Raw genomic sequence first — 19,273 nt, forward strand, 5'->3', positions numbered from 1 at the left:
CTTATTAGTTCAGGTACTTGCATCTCCCTAATTTTCATATTAATCATGTGTCCATCTTTCTTTGAAATAGGGCCATCATGCTTCATGTCAGAATTTAGCATGTAAGTAAAATTCATAGTGCTTCAAATCTCACTTGAAAATATTTGTATGAAGAGAACAGTGACTAATTTTATTATTCCTACCTAACAAAAATGAGATTTATTTTAGTCCTTTTGCACTACATATACAACATGAAGAAGCTGGCAAATAATTTTTTTTTTAAATAAATGAGATAAAAGTAGTTTCACAAACCCTCAAAAAAAACAAACCCAAAAGATAATAATATGGAGCTTTTCCTATTTAACAGAGCTGCTACACAGTGTAATGCACCTATGTTATATATTTCTCATCAATTTTTACAGTTTCCACTGATTAAATATATATTGACTCATAAAGTATTACCATTACATCAATTGTCAGCAGATGCAAGAGTATGTCATTTAAATATTAACTACCATATAAAAATGGCAGCTTGATTGTTTGGAAGCAGTAATCTGGTGCTGGTTATTGCCACATTTCCCTAATGCATTAGGCAGCAGTCACAAAATGCATTGCGTTTCTTATACTACAAAATCAGAAGCAGGTAAGTTCTTTGTGTATCTCCCCTTTCTCTTAGATTTAATTTTTATTTATTTCTGAACTGCAGGTATCTTTGATCTTTCAGGTATCTGAATTGCAAAAATGCATTAGTGTAATATAAACAAAGATATGCTCACTAGAGTCAGAAATTATATGCATCATCTCTAAATCAATGGGAAAAAATATACAAAGAACCAGTAACAGATATATTACTTTGTGCTTGAAATATTTTTATGACAGTTCCCATATAATATGGGTGGATATATATCATGAATGAGGTTGTTTACCTAAATTGTTAAGAAGATTGTACTTATTTATGTAAAGTATATTCTATTCTCAGCACTTTAAGACTTGCCTTTTCCAGAAACCGTAAGAAGCTACACATTACCACTAATATGAAATAAATCCTTTATTCTATGCTGGCTGTATGATCAGGATATGTGGACACTTCACAGACCATTAAAACCTTCTAGTAATTGATAGGTAATCGCTCATTTGCTGGCTGCAGCAATGTACATGAGAGAAACCATTCTTTCTTACTAATGTAACATGTAGAACTCGCTGCTATTGCAACACTTAATGTTCAGAGTGCCATATCATTTTTAACGCAAACACTCATTTTCTGCCTCCTTCTTACATTTTCTATTAAAATGCAACACAAAACAGCACACATTTCATTCTATCCCTTTGAGGGTTGCATAAGCAGTTCCAAGGAGTATCAGCTATTGTATTGTTATTATTATTGTAAATAAATATTTTAGAGTTTAAGGGGTAGATATTTCATCAATTTTTTTTCTAGGAAGCTCACTGCCACTCTTTCAAACTTCTTACATCTTCTTTAAGCGCTTTAGAGAGCAGTTTTTAATGCAAATAACAACTTGCATCCCAAGGCAGATTCATATTCTAGTTAATAAACAGCATCAATAAATTTGTCAAGACTTTAATGGCAACCATACTGAACTTTTTGTACACCGGCTTTTCTAGGAAATGGCTATACTGAGGAATTTATTCTGCTTAATGGCTTTATATTAAGCAGTTATCATTAGCCATCCTCTAATCTGTATGAACAGAAATAAACAGAGTTTGGAAAATTAACTGTTTTAACCCTTCCTATTATTTAAAATAAATAATAAAGTCCTAGAATATGTTTTTTAATTGAAAACAAGGAATCAAATACAAGTAAAACTGATGCAACTCCATTGAATCAATGTGGGAATTTTTAGTAAGTTTGTGCATTAAAACCTATGATCTGTTTGAAATTTCCAGCAAAATACAAATTCAAGAGATTCTTACACATTTGCCTTGAAGTTAAGAGACTAATTACATTAACTGATTTATTAATAAATGGGGCTTTTTGTCTAATTATTGTAAGTACTAACAGACTAGGGAACCATTTTAAATGTCTAATGTGCCTTGAAACCATTTTTTTAGGTTAATTACATTTCTCACTAAAGTCACCATAGATATGCCCCTTAGGTTTTACACTGGAAGATTAAAGAAAAAAATAAAGATGATTACCTCATTGGCCAGCTCCAGTAACACAGGGGCAGCTGCATTTTTCATCACCCCATTCAGGTACCTAGACAAGACAAAGCCAGGTAATTCTGCAGTGCCAAGAAAAGGCCAGTTTATACATGACAGTATCCCTTGTGAACCTCTTTCATTTGGGGGAAAATACCCCAGTACAGAGTATTTAATGGGAAATCTTTTAAGAAATACATATTTTAAACAATCACTAACTCTCCAGGGTTGTCTCCTACTCATCTGCAAGCTATATCAATCTTAATTAAGTCACTGGTAAAAAACACAATAAATCAAGAAATAATAAAAAAAAATTGGCTTAATGACATACAAATAAATTATACCTGTACAATTTAAAGATGCATCTCAGACAAATAAACCTCTGTTATTCACAGTGAAGACTTTGGCTTCCACATGACCTTCAACTTTGAAGATGTACTGTACAATTCAATACTATGCATAAAAACATAAATTCTCGGATTTAATCCAGATTTTATCAACTGTGCTGTAGTTTAAATACTAAAGGCTTACTTTAGTGAAATCAGAGTCTAACAATCAATATTCCAAAAAGAAAATAAAAAAAAGAGATATTTGGGATCCAATAAAAGGTGATAAAAACTCATTATCCTATCAATGGCAAAGGCTTAATGTTTCTGGTTAAGGGCATTAGACCAATATGGATTCACATCGATGTTTCTGACCATTGCTTCATACAGTATCACTTTCCTGACTTCTGTTACTTTCACTGTTTGATGTTTACACTTCAATAATGGCTAAATCCTGTTGTCAGAACTTGAAGCTGTGTTACTGGAAGCCACTTTGTGCTTTGCAGCCATGTGGAAAAGAACAACAGTTACCAACATTTGAACTTGCTCATCTATTGTATCTGATTCGTATAGCACATTGTTACTGACATCATTAGAAGGCCACAGCCTCTCCAGCTCTACCATTACATATCAATCAGAAGCCACTCTTCTGCTCATTAGTCACAGACATTAAAATTCTTCATCATTTTACCTTTCTGTGGAATGGGTGTAACACCTTTACATAAAACTCTTCGCAGAGATTAGAGGGCTTTTTGTCTGCAAGTTATTCTGAGGCTTAATGAATAAAGGAAACGATAAAAACTTTTTGCTGTAACCTACTTCAACTCCACATAAAACCCACAAAACAAGATGCCTCGTGTACATTAAAGCATTGAAAATTTATAACAGAAGAAAAAAGGAGAGATCATAAACAAGATACCTAACCAGGAAGATTTACTTGAGATTAATGTTCTAAAACATGCATTTAGTTGATCAAACAGCAAAGCTACAGCTTACAATGGAGTAATTTTCTGTCAGAAATTTCTAATGCTACTGGTAATTCTATTATGGTCTCACATGCTGATGGCAGTACTGTTATGAAAAGCTTGCTGATCCTTCTTGTAATTTGCCTTCATGTTTGCCTAAATCTAGGACCAATAAGTCTCAGCAGAGCAGCAGAAACTATCCACTCAACTGTACTTCTATGTGCCCCCAACAGGGACTGCTGGAAATTACTACCTTCCAAAACTGGTAGTTTCTATACCTAGAAAAGCAACAGGAGCACAATTATTTGCTTGTATGTCAGTGGGAATAGGAAGGAGCATACCACACAGGCTAGGGTTTACAGTGGTAAAATGGATGCTACAAAGGAGTAGAGGAGAAGACATGTTTGTCATCTTTATGCTTGAAGCATTTCAAACTGGCTTTGGACTCACGTAGTCTGCCCCTGTAGCTTATGAAACATTCTAGACAGTAAATCTACTAAAACAGGTTTGAGATGAGTTTTCTAACTATTAACCAGAACATCTCTGATTTTAAAACATGTGCATTTTACTTGGCCATGTTAATACATTTGCAATATGAAATACCCAGAAATAGCATAAAGAATGATTTTCCCTACCACCACCGTATAGCTTCATACATAATTCATTAGTTATGTACTGCCATCATACTTCAGACAGTACAGAAGGGGACAGGAGACCAAATCCTCCTACCTGATGTGAGCCAAACTTAATCACACCTACAACCTTACTGACACCAATACAACAGCTGCTTTGCATAAAGCAAAATTTGGTCCCATGTTTCAGGCTTAAGTTGTTGGAACTAGCAACACAATCATCATAAAAGTGATATAAATGATTTACATATGTTCTAAGAAAAGGGTTATTTACAGAACAGTTACAATTAACATAGGGCACTTCACTGAAACTGTGCTAGTGAAAAATAAACATAGTATTGTATATACACAGGTATTACCACAACAAAATTTTAAGCCAATAATCTTCCTAAACAAGAATCAACACTACGAAAAATGCAATGTGATCCAGTACAAATTTCTACAGAACAATATGGCTACTAAAAAAAGAAAATCAAACCACCAAAACAGCACAATTCACAGTTGATATTCTAAATCAGTGTCTGATATAATCTGTGCTTAGGTTTTGTGCAGAAGTACAGTTAATTGTTTAGAAATGAAGGCTTTTTGTTTATTTTTCTGATTCATACAGATTAATATTAAGCATAAATATCAGACATGGATAATCACAAGTATGAACTCAATTGCCATGTAAGCTCCTCAGATATGTCAGTCTACAAAGTAATATTTTAATTGCACATCTTTACCAGTTATCAGCATGCCCCAATTATGTCATTGCAGTATTTTTAATAAAGCCTAAAGAAGTAACAGCCAAACTATAAGGTGTAGCAAATAAAATTTATTAGCTTAAGATGCAAACAATTGTAAAATTCTGCAAAACGCCATAAAGGTTTTTGTCCTCCCCTAACCGCTGTTTCTGACATTTCTGTTGATAAAACAGGAGTGATGTAAAAATTAGTGCTTTACCTGGCAATACATTAATATGTAACTTTTTAAAATATAATCATAAATGTTTTAAAAGTACAAGCAACTGTAACAGAACAAACTTCCTTGCTGTAAGGAAGTTATCAATATTAGTCTTAACACAGAAATCCTATAATTACAAACTATAGGCTATAATAAATGCTATCACATACCCTGTAACAAATATTTGCTTATCCTGACTTAGAGCCCTTCTTAATCAGACTGGCCAAATGCTGAAAAATTTCTGCATTTTCACTGAAAAACATTTTAGGTGAACTGTTCTATATTCCTCATCCCAAAACCTTGATTTATTTTTACAGAAAATTAGCTTCATAAGTTAAGAAGCTATGGTACTCATAACTGCCATAACAAATAGTAGTTATGATGATACTCTGGATGATAACTGGAGTGGGGAGGTCATACCTTTGGTAATAAGTTTCAATAGCTTCAGCAGTGTGATGCTTGGCATGTGTTCTTTTGATTTGTTTCTAGAAAAACAAAAAACCAAACAGTCTTACAAATGTGTCACAGATCAAAACACAGAAATCATGACTGCCCAAACGCATGTTCCTTGTCTGCGCCTTGATACATAAACTGAACTATGTTTTTAGATTCTGCACAGAAATGACATTCAATCTACCTATTGAATTGAACGTCTTCAGACTGTACTGCAATGTACCATATATGTAAAAGCCAATAAGGTCACAATAATTGAATCTAAATAAGTTTACTGAAGGCTGCAGAGGGCAAAGAAAAACTTGTTCTCTCTTTCAACCTTTGTATTAATTTTCCCTCAATTCAATTCCATCTAAGTCTGGTGCACTCTAGTTTTACAATTCAATTGGCGTTTTTAACCAGGAAGAACATTGCTTAAAAACAACTTATTTGAAAAACTACAAAAAGTAATTCCATAGAGACTTGCCACTTGACTGACACCTGTCATCTCATGATAAATGACTCCATTTTCTGCCTCTCTTGCCTTCTGCCACTCCGGCAATGGTCATTTATCATCATCTCTGTCAGCAATGGAAAGCAGCACTGACAGTGCAAGTCAGCAAACATTTAGCACATGGAACCACGCAACACAGGGAAATTATTATTGTCAGAATAATAATGGTTTAGCATAATTTATTACAGGTCCACCAAATAAGCAAAGGCTAGATGTTATTAGACAGATGGATGGGTAGGCTTGGCAGCCATCCACTGAGACTCAGGCGGTGCTTGATGTGGAAAAAGGAACATCCTCCAAACCAATCAGAAAGCTGGCAGTTCAATTACAAAGAAATAAAGGGACATTCATCATTCAATTAGGCACCTGTCAACCCTCACAAAAGAGAAAACTTCTAACCTGGTACTCCTGGGAGAAGATGCTCAGCAGAGTGGACTGCGATTGACTGGAACAAATAAAAGAAGGACAAAGTTAATTACTGGAGTGCACTGCAAAGAAACAAAAGAGAAGGGAGCTTCAAAGGTAGGCCTGCTGCCCTGTAATCTAACAGAACATGAAAACAAGTGTGGAAAAGTTGTTCCAGATGAACACCTCAGACAAAGGCTTCCTGCTGCTAGGTCAAGGAGAGAGCGTACGAGGGAGGGGAGGAAAATATAGCAAGAGTTTCAAAGCAAACGAGCATATTGTTTGGGTGATTCCTTTTTCAGCTTCAGAACGCGCAAAGTCCTATCAGGAACAGGTAGTGTAGTTAAAAGGGAACAGGCAAGAAGGAAAACAAAGCAAAATTTCCATTAATAATTGATGGAGTTAAATTCCATCAGCAGTTGGGAACATGCCGCTTGTTCATTGGCAACATATTGAAATTCATTTTGTTAGCAGCAAGGGAACCTCTTCAGTAGCTGTCTCATATTCAGGTTAAAAACTTCCCCCTGTCAGAAGTAGCATATGGGACCACTGGAACATTCCCACTGAAACTGATGTGCTTTGAAAATAGAAACTTTCACAGCAGGAAGCTGAGATTCCCTGGAGTCGGTCATTTCCAAAAGCTGCCATAAGCTTCATTCATCTAAGGCTCCACTCAATGTCAAACACCTGGCAATGAAGCAACCTGGAAAGCATTCTTCCCAAGTGGGAATTTTTCTCTCTGAATTGTTAACATTTAAAAATGGGACAAGATTTTTTTCCCCCCTCTGAAAGGCAATCAATACCACACCGCTACTGTTTTCAATTGTCCTCTGTGGATATATCTACCTCATCGCATCCTGAATACAATTAATTACTCCTGATATATTTTCCTACTACATGCAACTTGAACAAATTATACTCTCAATAAATCGAGTTTTATGGCACAGCAAAGCATTATGAATAATTAACATTTTTCCTTTCATGAACTTAGCTACTAAGGCATAGCATGGGTCATTCAAAGATTCAGCAATGTCTAAAGTATTGCTCTTCTGTCAAATTTCTTGTATGTGAATTTAATACATATTTACATTAAATGTAAATGTTCTCTTCATACTTAAATAGCCCTTCTTGCAATTTCTACACCTCAGAAATAGTAATTTAAGATAAGAAAGTCTTACTCCCATTTTCAAAAGGGAATGGTGAGGCACAGAATGACTTTTGACTTTTTTTTTTTGTTCAGGTTTACGCAGACAGTATGTCTATGCAGCACAACATAAAAAAGTTACCTCTAAACCAACCAGTTGAAGCATTAGGAACAAAATGACTAGATTAATGCAGTGCTATATAAAGAGCTTACAAGGCTGACTTAGCCATATCTGTGCTTCCAGCATCTTTGCCATAATGCTGTATTTTGGGCTTGTCTGCCCAGCGTAACATCTGTGTGACAGCAGTAAGCTGAGCCTTGATCTCCAATATTTAACATATGAGAATGTCCACCCTGCGTACTCACTGACTGAGTGTTAAAACTGTAGAAAAATCATAGCAACATAAACTAATATACAGATTTATAAAGTTAATAAGTATAAAAAAATGAATTACAATATAGTCAAGATTTTAAACATTCTTAAATATACATCATTCGATACAGAGACCAGGAGTCATCTACTACAATGTCTCCCCAAAAGGTGCACCATCCAATTATGGCAACCTTCAACATGTAATCATTACAAGGTGAACAAAGGAAAGAAATTAAGATTATATACTTACACAGGCTATATACACATGCAAAGCTAAGGTATTTCAAGTTGATTTATTTAAAAAAAAACCCTGCAGGCTAGAAATAAGTTGTATATATATGGGCACTTAATGGCTATCCACATAACTATTATTATCTGGCAGATTTACATGGTCATAATGGTACAACTGAATTTAGAGAAAAGATGTGGAAAAATCCAAATCAAAAAAGGACAGCATTTAACTGGGTTTCTGGTTTGAGTTCTCTCGCACTGATATACCAATTTTTGTACTTTTAGGCCATTCCCAGTACAATTACTGTACTTACTTGTACCATTATTCTACTACACCCAGTGACATATAAAAAAAAAATTAAGACCATTATCCCTCTCTTCACACTCTTGACTCTTGTCCATTTCATTTTCTCCCTTGGTGTCCTTGGATTTTGCCTTTCTGTTTCAGTTTAGTCCAACACTCCTCCCCTAAGTTTCCAATTGTTCAGATCATTTAGAACTTCTAAAAAATTCAGTCCAATAACTGAACACACTGGATATATACTGGATTGCAGTACAAAACCATTATGACTGTAACAAAGAGAATTATGTCAGTAGTATCATTCAAAGAATTTCAAGCCTTACTACCAGAGGATCTTTCTCCTCCCCCAGAAGAATTGGATTTATATCTTCACATGGCTGCTTCCATGTTACTTTTGGTTAACGCAGTTCCTCTCTTGAACACTAAAACCACTTATCTGCCACTCAGCATCTCCTTGCTACAATTCCATTGCTACAGCTTCCTGGCAAAATGAAACAGCTCCTCAAAACACAACTGGTGCATCTATTGCAAGATGCCATTGCCAGAAAACTTAAACATCATGGTTTCGGAAGGCCCTGAAAATGACAGTACTGTACTTGGAGAGGGGACAGAAGTCATGAATGTGCATTTGCATTGCAAGACAGCACAATCACAACTGCTGATAATGACAGCAGGGATACTGCCATGTAAGTTACCATTACTTCTACAAGAGCAGCCAAATTCCGAGGGCTCCATCCATCCTCTGATTCTTCTGTATAGGATTCCAAAGCAACAGATGAACAGACAAATTTAACAGAGATATCCGGGAAAAAAAAATCATAACTGAAAATATTTATTATTCAAAGTAACATTTCAGTGCTGTGTTATTGCCTTTTATGGAATACACCTTATAGTAAGCCTCATGGCTTAGTAGAAGGCTAGTGATATATTTACACATCTGTGTTGAGCAAGCTCTCTTGTCAAGAACCAACTGTAGAGCCGAGGTGCAGATTCACTGATTTTCTGAAACAAACAAAAACCCATAAACTCATAATTCCAAGTATCACCTAGTTTAAATAATTAATAGATCAACTTGTTATCTAACTTGTAGAACTAAATCTATTTTCCAGGAAAACAAGCAAATTTTACTCTAAGTTCTGTAGCAGCCACTTTCACGGAAATATTTTCTTCTACAGTTCCAGATGGTCATGGATCTAACTCCCAGAGCTCTGTTCAAAGCAACCAGCCTCACTCTTCAAATATCCTCTTTTTCTTGTACACCAGCATCCATAATGAACCAATTTACTTTTTGTTACTCTGCATTGATGTCAGTGGCATACTTCCATCTGAATGCCTGATGCACTCTGTGCTCTTGTCAATACATAACTGGATTTAGGGAGAAAACTGTGAAATCTAAAATCTGCTACAAAATGCCCTTTAAAAAAGAAAAAGAAAAGTACTTTTATTTTTTAAAGAAAACATGTTATTTCTAGGTTCCAAATGATATAGACACAAACATTTCCTTACAATAAAAAAGTATTACAGATATCAAATATATCTGTAATATACAAATCGTGCATTTAGAACAGCATGCCCAAGTGAGACCAGAACAAGAGATAAATTATCTCTCAGAACTTAGAGATCAATCAAGCTAAAAAGTTGACTGCAAGTCTAGTGCTGGAAAAAGAATATGCCTTTTGGTCATTTAATATGTAAGAATAAAATTTAGATGATCCTCTTCCAATGAATCTGAGAATTTGGTAGAGAAGGTATGCCATCATCCCTGGAGAGTACTTCAGAAATGTTTTGGTTTGTAATGAGTATTCATAAAGTAGTAACAGCTAATATGCTGATGCAGATTAGTGCTTTGTAACTACAGTTGATATAAAACTCTGGCCAAGAAGCAGCTAGTAAAGATGAACAGAATTTAATTGGATCAGATCATCTTCTCAACAAAGCATGCTTGCAGATCTAGCCAAGATTTGGGGTGCTGTCCAACTTAATATTTGCTATTTACTACAGTATCACCAGGAGAAAACCCAGACATTACAACTTCTGCAAATATTGTATCATCAGACCTTGCAAATAATTCTTTAGGGATAAGATACAACTTACACTTTTCTACTTTTATTTTCTGAGATTACTGAAAACGTAAAATTTTAGGTACAAAGCCAAGTCTCCACTTGTTTAATCTATTAATTTTGAAATAAGTTTCCTTTCCCTCATCTTCAACTCCACACTTTTTGCCTAAATTAGAAAAACTAAAAATTCAGCTTATATTTCATGTATTTTACCATGGAACAAAGGAAGAGTGTCTGGAGACATCTGTACAAAAAATTATCATGAGTAAATATGAACTACAGTATTTAATCCAGTAACTATTCATAGAAGTGGAGATAAGCAGGGGAAAAGCAAAGTCCATCAAGAGATAAATGTATATTACATATATAGAATAGCCTTGATTTTTTTAAAACTAATTAAACCTACAAAGAACATTGCTTCATTGCTTCCTTTTCACAAAACGGAACACTCCATTTCATTAAGATGATAAATACATCGGTTAAAAAAATCTGAGTGTGGGGGCAGGAGCTGCATTTCCAAAATTCAGAAGCTGTTACATGTAAAATCCTGATGGGGCAGTGTCAAACCCTCTCTAGGAAGAAGATACAACACTGCACTTTGCTATTGTAGGAATTCAGAAAGAGGGAGAAATTGTGTCTTTCCTCCCATGTTCTCCAGTGTGAGTATGTAGTGTTACTCATATCCCTCCATGAAATGTTCTGAGGCAGATAGCAAGAGCTCTCATTTCTAATAACTGGAAAAGGACTTGCCCTTCTAATGTATAGTAAGTTTAAAAATATTTTTTCCAATGAAATATTGAGCTTTAAGATAAAAGTAATACATACAACTTAGGGCTAGAATTGCATAGTGCTTCCATGCTGGATTAACAATCTATGTGAGGAAATAAATAAATATATTTGACAAATTTAAATGACTGGGGGTAGAAGGGGAATCCTCCTCACAGCTATCCTGAAATTCCAGAATGTGTCTAAAATACATTTCTCCTGTTAGATTATCAAAGACATGAAACCAACCCAAATAGCCTTTTAAATCTCATGTTCTGTATTGCGAACACTTTGGAACAGGAACTCCCAAAGAAAGCAATGTTTCTATACTGCTTATCACATGCTAAGAAGTCTGCTCTTATTTCTACAAACTCTGTCAATAATGGATTTTAAATAGATCTAGCAGCACCAGTTCAAATGCATAACACACGCACGGATATGTAAAGCCTCTGTGGCCTCTCAGAACTGCAGGATGTAGGCTAACAAGCACTACAGTTATACCTGTACATCAACTAAAGCCAGTCTGATAGTGAACTTCCCATCTAAGAGGAGGTGACAACTGGTGGATTCTCAGAAATTCTTCTATGTGTCAGGACTGTCGGGATGGGAAAAAGGCTTCTTAGCAGGCTGAATGGTTCCACAGGAGGATCCAGGAAGGCTCAGGAATAACAAAGACCTGCCAGAGCTTGAGAACTGCTAGGCTTATATACATCCAAGCACTGAAGAACACGGAACAAGGGAAGGAGACTTACTGACCTCTAGAATAGTTATGGCTTTACTATCTCTTCACCACAGCTTTTAATATTAAAATCTTTCCTAAAGTTTTAATATGCTTGTGGTCACTTTTCTGAATGGAAAATGTCAAAAAGCAGAGTATTATCTCTGTACAAATGTACTTCATCATTCACAAATCTAACACTTATTTATCAGAAATCACTGAATTACCAATTTAAGCTAAATCAATATACATGTCTATATAGGTGTGTGTGAATATATGTGTCTAAATCAATATATGAGTTTGAGTTGTTGTAACTAAGTGACATAAAAGCGCCTAGGTCTTTAATTAAAATGTGGTAACTTCTGTAAAATGGCTATCTTCCAATGTTACAGCTACATCAGTTCAAGTCTGGGATACAAAACCATGGGGTTTTTTGTCTCCATAAGAAGCCTTCCATACAATGAAACATTGTCAGTAGTTACTACTTTGGGAACTACAAAGCCAATACATTGCTGTTGGGGAAATACTCCCATTACAAATATATTTGTATTCTAAAACCTCAATAAATATATATATATATATATAGGTATATATAGACATAGATATGACAAGAAGTACTTGCTGATATGCTTATTTCAGAGTTAGTACCATCACACTTAAAATCAAGATAAATTCAAGCTAATCTGGAGAACTATAGCACTAAATTTTGAAATTACCCGACATCCAGTTCAGTAAACTGTACAACAACTCAACTCAAAAGATTTAAATATGAATCACTTACTAAAAATGTCTTTGCCTCAAAGTCAATTTCATACCTTTGGTAGGATCAAAAATAAAAAACAAAAGTAAAGAGTCTGAGGAAAAAGACATCCTGCATTGCAGGCTTACACTATCCAATGACAATAAAAAGGTTAAATGCAGGCATGTGCATACAACTTTGCTGCCTATAGCCAGGGTTATGAGAATAACTGTATGACAAAGCTCCAAGAAGGCTACTTGAGAAGAGTCATCACTTCTATGACCTTGACACTGGTTGGTCCCACAACTTCTATACAATTTAGTGATGTGCGAGAACAGATGATGGTGCAATACATAGAAATGGCAGCATTTAAAATTCATAGTAGCATAAGGCCATTACTTTTCCCACTGGGCCACTTGAACTTTAATAATGTCTGACCTAGTTGGCCAATAAGTTCTAGCAGCAGACAGAGGAAAATTGCCAGTATTAGATACTGTTTGAATGATTTTTCATTTAGAAAGACTTAGAAGTTCCTTTAAGAACAGGGTACCAATTCTTTCTGTAGACACCTCATTTTTTGGTGTCTGTTGTAACAGCCAATATATTTGAAAACAACTGCAGACTATGAACAATCTGTATCAGACGTGAAAAAAATAAAATGCAGAGGTAAATACAAATTACCAATACCGGCAATGATCCCAAAACAATGCTAGCGCTTCACAGAGATAAATTAAACCTTTCACCCACATCACAAAAATCTAACTTTCAACAGCAATAATACAACTGTAACTCAAAATGTGCCATATTCAAATGATTATGAAGTATTTCTGATCAAGCCCCCAAAATGGAAAGAGAAGTCAAAATAAAGATGCTGTTTTTCCTTTCACATATATACGTGCTTATGAGAACAACAATATGCTTTAACAGTGAATTGGCAGATATTAAGGTTAAAAATGGAACTCTGAAAACACAGGAATAGAAGAGTGGCATTTCCAAATGAAAAGAAACTACTTTTTGGTCTTATTATCTTAGTAAGCAAGTACAGAAAATAGATAGTAATTTGCCTGAGATATTGTTCTGATATTTTTTCTTTCCAGAGTCAAACAGCACAGTGCTTGTTGCATGTATGTTTGAAACCTACTTAAATACCAAGCCCACACAGAGACGCCTGTAAGTAAATACTCTTCAACTGATGTTTCAAGTAGTCTCTTCCATGAAAACATAAAACTACTCTGTAAGGTTCAATTTTCAAGCTGAAAATTATTTCCCAGTGCAATACAGAACCAAAATATATTCACAACGAGGCTTAAAAAATACAATGTCAGCACTAAAACATTAAATTAAAACTCTCAAATATTCTGACATTAGGCTTCAACGACTATGGAATCTTTTCTCCTTACACATACCAGAATTTCACTGGTACCCTTTGATCATCTAATCAGGGAGTCCATTGACAAAAGAAACTGATAGGAGTCAAATAAAGTCTGCCTCCCACATACACCTTGATAATCTTAGTATTTGTCCTTCACATCTCCATCTCCTGGTATTCTCTAAATTCTCCTTTTAACTCTACAAAGAAAATTTCTTAGAAAATTAAATTTAAAAAGCAAAGCTTGAGACTACCATAAGCAGATGTTTTGCTATGTCCTTGTCCTCAACTAGTCCAAGTTACTTAGCAAGAAGAAAAGTTTCTTAACCAGGAAAGAATCAGTGAACACACCCCAAAGCACAGGCATAGAGGAGCATACCAGAGACTGAGGAGAAAAAAAGTGAAACCTCTGCAAATACCTTGTTTGCACTTAACTGCACATCATCCACATTTTATTTCAAATTACTTCAGCTAAGATTATACAGAAAACATGTTGTTTGAACTCTTTCTCTTAGTACCACAATCTAAATGCTGTACTGTATTACAGCACACTAATACAGTGTGTTTTAGACAAAATACACAAAAGTTGTTATCTGATGATGGTTGTGCAAAGAAAGATGCTCCTAGCTGCAAAAGCAGTGGACCTCAACAAGCAGTTAAGGCAAAGAAGCTATAATTTAAACCAGGGGTTTACCCCTCACCTTTTCTATCTGCCCTCTTAGTAGGACCAAAGTCCATACATCAAAAGACCCATTCACTTAGTAGCCTAATACCAGAAAGAAATATTTGCTACATTAATTATGTGTTTATCTTCCTCATTTTCTTTGGGTAACTATCACGCTACTTCCCCTCCTCCCTCTCACAGAAAACAACTGGATTATAGAATACCTTGTCAAGAGAAGTTTTTCAGACTCCAGTCTTAAATTTCCTGATTGTGGAGAAAGGGGAAAATCATTCTACATTATACTTTCTTTTCTTTAAACTTATATTGTTCTGTATAAACTAGATGTTTACATTTAATTTTAGAAAACTATTTTTATGAGTGAAAGGCAATTTGAAGCTAATTAGACTGTTCATTTTACATCAAAAATTAGCTTGTATGTAAAAAGCGTATCTGTGCCAATTTGAAACTAAATAAATCCCCGAACACCCTTAAACAATTTGCTCCTAAAAATATATAATCAAATTTAGAAAACTATAAACTATATTTAAATTTATTATTTACAAGCAATTAATTAAGAAGACAGCCAGGTGGCTTTCATTACATAAATTACTGTTAATGACACTTGCCTCATGCTGCTACTGTATTTAGCATTTGCATGCATCACATGTCAAGCACACACACTGTTGCATAGCTATCTCCAGGGTAAAAAGTGAACACCTTAAGTCAAAAAAGATTCCAGTAATCTAATCAAAATTGTTAATTCCTTAAAGAAGTCAGGATCTCATTAAAGTTTCCCATACATGATATAATTTAAAGAATTTTATCTCTATCAAACATGGATGGTACAGAAAAGTAGTTTTAAGCAAATTTCAATTTTGGGAACAATATAGATTTAAGGCAAGAAATAAATCCATTTATAGCTAGTCCCATTGAGATTTTCAGTCTTAAGCCCTAAACAGTGTCTATCATTTAAATGCTTGTAATTTTAAAGCTACTTCTAATTAGAAAAAAAAACAAAAAAAAAGACAAGAAAAAGAGAATAATTCTTGTCTATCTACCTAGCCGACAGTGGAGAGCTTTGCCTTGTATCTGTAAGTTACTGTTCCATATATGTAGGTATTTACAGTCCACTTTCAACCCCAGGGGTATGGCTTACTGTGCCATAGAGGGAATAAACTACTTTAAGTTCCACTACTTACTTCACATTGGAAACATGTCAGGAACACACTAAGGAGGAAATCCAGCTGCTTCTTTTTACTAGTAGTTTTCCAGCATACTTTTTTAAAAAGCTGTCTACCTACAACTGGCAGGCAATATGAAGGGAACATCTGACAAGAAGTGATCACAATGTTACATTTTTCTATCCTCAAATGTCTCTAACCTTCTTTTCTACTCCTACCAACAGGATTTTCCTTTCCCTTACTCCTCTTTCCAGAGGATTTATTTTTTGGTGTTCTTTGCAGTGCTCTGAAAATCCATAAAATAACCATACACTTTGCTTCCTGCAGTGCTGCAGAAAAGGTTGGGTTTCAAGAAGAACTCTCATTCCATGCACCAACTGAACAGAACCATCTCTGATGTAAACAGTCAATAGGTTAACCATATAGCATCACCTTCATTCAGCACAAAATTTGACCAGCCTTGGCAGAATGGGCCTGGAGGGCTTGGAAAGTAAATGTGGAAGCCAAGGAAGAAGGAAAACTAGTTCAACATCAAACATTTGTTCTATGTTAAAATAAAGATGACCTCAACATGCATCAAGTGATATGGCATGACTCACTGACATTCTTTAACTTTCTGGGAGTTGTCAAAAATATAATAAAAATTATACATTGTTGTCTTTACATTAACCAAATAAGGACTAGACTTTGTCAAAACAAAACAGTGCCCCCAAAAAACCCAAACCAATAAAAAAAAAATCCATGAGAAGGGGGTAACTACACTGGAATTCAGCGAAATTTGACTAACATCCTTCAGGCAGCTTTCAAAAAGGCTTCACACAAAACATCCCAACTCTATCCTCTGCCATTTTAAAATCTTCATCTATTATAGTAAAGCAGCAAAGGCCACAGAGCCTTTTTTTCCTTCAGATTATTTTCCATTTGTTTTACACATTTAAATATCAGGTCTTTGTATGTTACCTAACTTCTATGAGTGGCAGATTGGCAGAACTAGGACATCAGGAAACAGTGGAAATAGAGAAGATGAAGGAGAAAAATATTCTGAACTGGACTGTTTACACTTATGCATGTAAGTCTGTAACACATTTAATATACATATGATAAGTTCTTATAAAAGAGCGTATGTTCTTATAAAAGTCAAGGAGTCATCCTCTTTACTTCTAACTAAAAGACATCTGAACATGTTTCCCCGTCAAAAACAGGGATGTGGAGACCTAGTTTATGGAAACCAAAGTATTTAGAGGGAAGAAGGTTACTAAGCCATAAAATGATACTAATTTGGGGTGAATAGCCTTTGTTTTCAAACTTCTGCTTTTAAGAGGAAGTAAAAGTTTCTTCTGTCAACTTTCATTTAGAAGTTATTTTTCCTTCCCCATAAGAGTAAAACTTTAAGGCAAAAACTGGAAAAAATTGCACCAATGCAATTTTTAGTGCATCAGATATGCAGATACTTTTTTTGCTTAGTACCCCAAAGTATTTTGTTAATGCACCATTTTCCACTAAACCAATCACAAACAAATCTTTAACTTAAAAGTTATGGCTGTTCGTATGTAATCTGTTACCTGGATTAAAAAAAAAAAAAAAAAAAAAAGCAGAAGGCCTCTCTAGCCACCTAATCACCATATCAATGACACATGCCACAACAGAGAAGCACTAGTTTATTTGATTGATCATGGTAGATAAACTCCAAATAACAGAGAAATTAACAAATGCTTGACATTTGCTCAACATCCATTATTCTGACACTGCTTTCAGGATTTCAAAGCCTGCGAGTATGCTTAATCAACATTCATATTCCCTAGTGAGCTACAGGCACCATATTGCGCCCCGCCTTAGTACTGATGAAAACTGCATATTGGCCATTTCCAAAATGTTCTGGGACTCCACACAGGGCCCCTTCTCTCCCTTGTTCCTGTTCTGCAGTTTTCTTTTAAACACTTCCAAGACAAAAGCATCTGCCAGTTTTTCTCTCTGGGGATGTATGCAAAATGAACTTAACAGTTTTAAGGCAGGAGAAACCCTCACATCTAAATTCATTCATAGGACAGAAAAGGGCCTAAGAGGCCTCTCTAGGGACAAAACCCTGCTGAAATTTTCCCCGACAACAGTGGGAGCTTTATAAAATCTAAGTCCAGACAATTTCCAATTCAAATGCCCAGCATAGCATGACCTTTGTCAGATCTATGAGCCCTAGATGCACCCACTAGTTTTTTATTCTAACCAGCACAGACATTAGACAGGGCACTACTGCTAAGCAGGAGGTTGAATATTTGCATGCTCTTCTATTGTGAAAATGTAACAGTGACAGCACTGTGTCGAATTCTTTTCCCCCTAGAACTTTAACTCCATAGGAGAGGCATAGCTGACAGATGACTCTCCCAACATCTGTGTTATGTACACTGCACAGCTGAGGAACCTTGGATCACTGTCACGGCTTCTCGGAGATGACCTACACCTTTCTTATATCTATCCATGATCAAAAACGTAAAATAAAAATTTGAAAACGCCTTTTTTTAAATGAAAAGTAAATATGGCAAGAAAGATTAACATAATTTAGTCATTAAGCTGTTCACATAGCAGCTCACCATATGTTGTATAAATGTCCTATACAAAATAATTTATCAGACCTGACACGTTGCACATCATATTGTATTATTTAATATGCTTACTAAAATTTCATGGATCAAGCACCACTTCTGAAAGCATACAGAAAGCCCTAGAAAATATTTCTTCATCTTCCGTGATTTATTTTGATTACCTTTTACAGCTACATGATAAAGTGGAACTTGCAAAATTACGTGGTTAAGGTTTACACAGCTATTGCTTCATATACTAAAATATAACAAATGGCTCCAGGTCTATATACCATTTTACTTGCATTTAATATTCAGAAGCACATTAAACTAAGCATGTTGCTTTCCAGTGCATATTTTAATAATTTTAACCGGCTATTTCAGCAAACATCCTGTTCCACTAATGCAAAGTTCCATAGAGACAGAGAGAGACATCTCCTTGACAGAGACTAAAGAGCTAGGAATTACAAAAGAAAGTGAACAATTAACGTGTGATACATTTTGACCACTCCAAATCTCTACATAGAAATGTATTAATTTCTACCCAGTAGCTGAAACATATGAATATTATTTTTCAATTACTGACATTTAAAATGTTAGAATAGCAAGCATCTATGCCCAGATAAATGGACAAAATTCACTACTCAGAAACCTCGAAAACACAGAAATAATAATGTGTGAGAATGATTGCTTGTCACTGGTGAGGTCTCTGTCTAAATAGTAAATTAAAACAAAAAGAGTAAGCAGCAAGCTTGTGGGTAACAGTTGTTGGGCAACCAATGGGATTTGTTTGGAAA

The 19,273-nt window shown here is 35.1% G+C and overlaps 1 protein-coding gene across 8 annotated transcripts in view; it reads right to left on the minus strand.

Annotated features, from left to right (window-relative positions):
- Positions 1–19,273, minus strand: part of CDIN1 (CDAN1 interacting nuclease 1) — a 136,617-nt gene that overhangs the window by 105,166 nt on the left and 12,178 nt on the right. For 7 of the 8 annotated variants that reach the window (XR_005829118.1, XM_040602353.1, XM_040602357.1 and 4 more), the window contains exons 2-4: positions 6,353–6,398; positions 5,428–5,492; positions 2,137–2,197 (exon numbers count right to left, since the gene is read on the minus strand). Coding sequence is in view for 6 of the 8 variants with exons in the window: in XM_040602353.1 (XP_040458287.1) it covers positions 2,137–2,197; positions 5,428–5,492; positions 6,353–6,398 (172 nt within the window). In the remaining 2 variants the exon portion in view is untranslated. Of the gene's footprint in view, positions 1–2,136; positions 2,198–5,427; positions 5,493–6,352; positions 6,399–19,273 lie in introns of those variants that run through there. The other variant, XM_040602358.1, reaches the window with a different exon arrangement.

The sequence above is a fragment of the Falco naumanni genome, chromosome 7 (assembly GCF_017639655.2).
Source record: "Falco naumanni isolate bFalNau1 chromosome 7, bFalNau1.pat, whole genome shotgun sequence".
NCBI lineage: Eukaryota > Metazoa > Chordata > Aves > Falconiformes > Falconidae > Falco > Falco naumanni.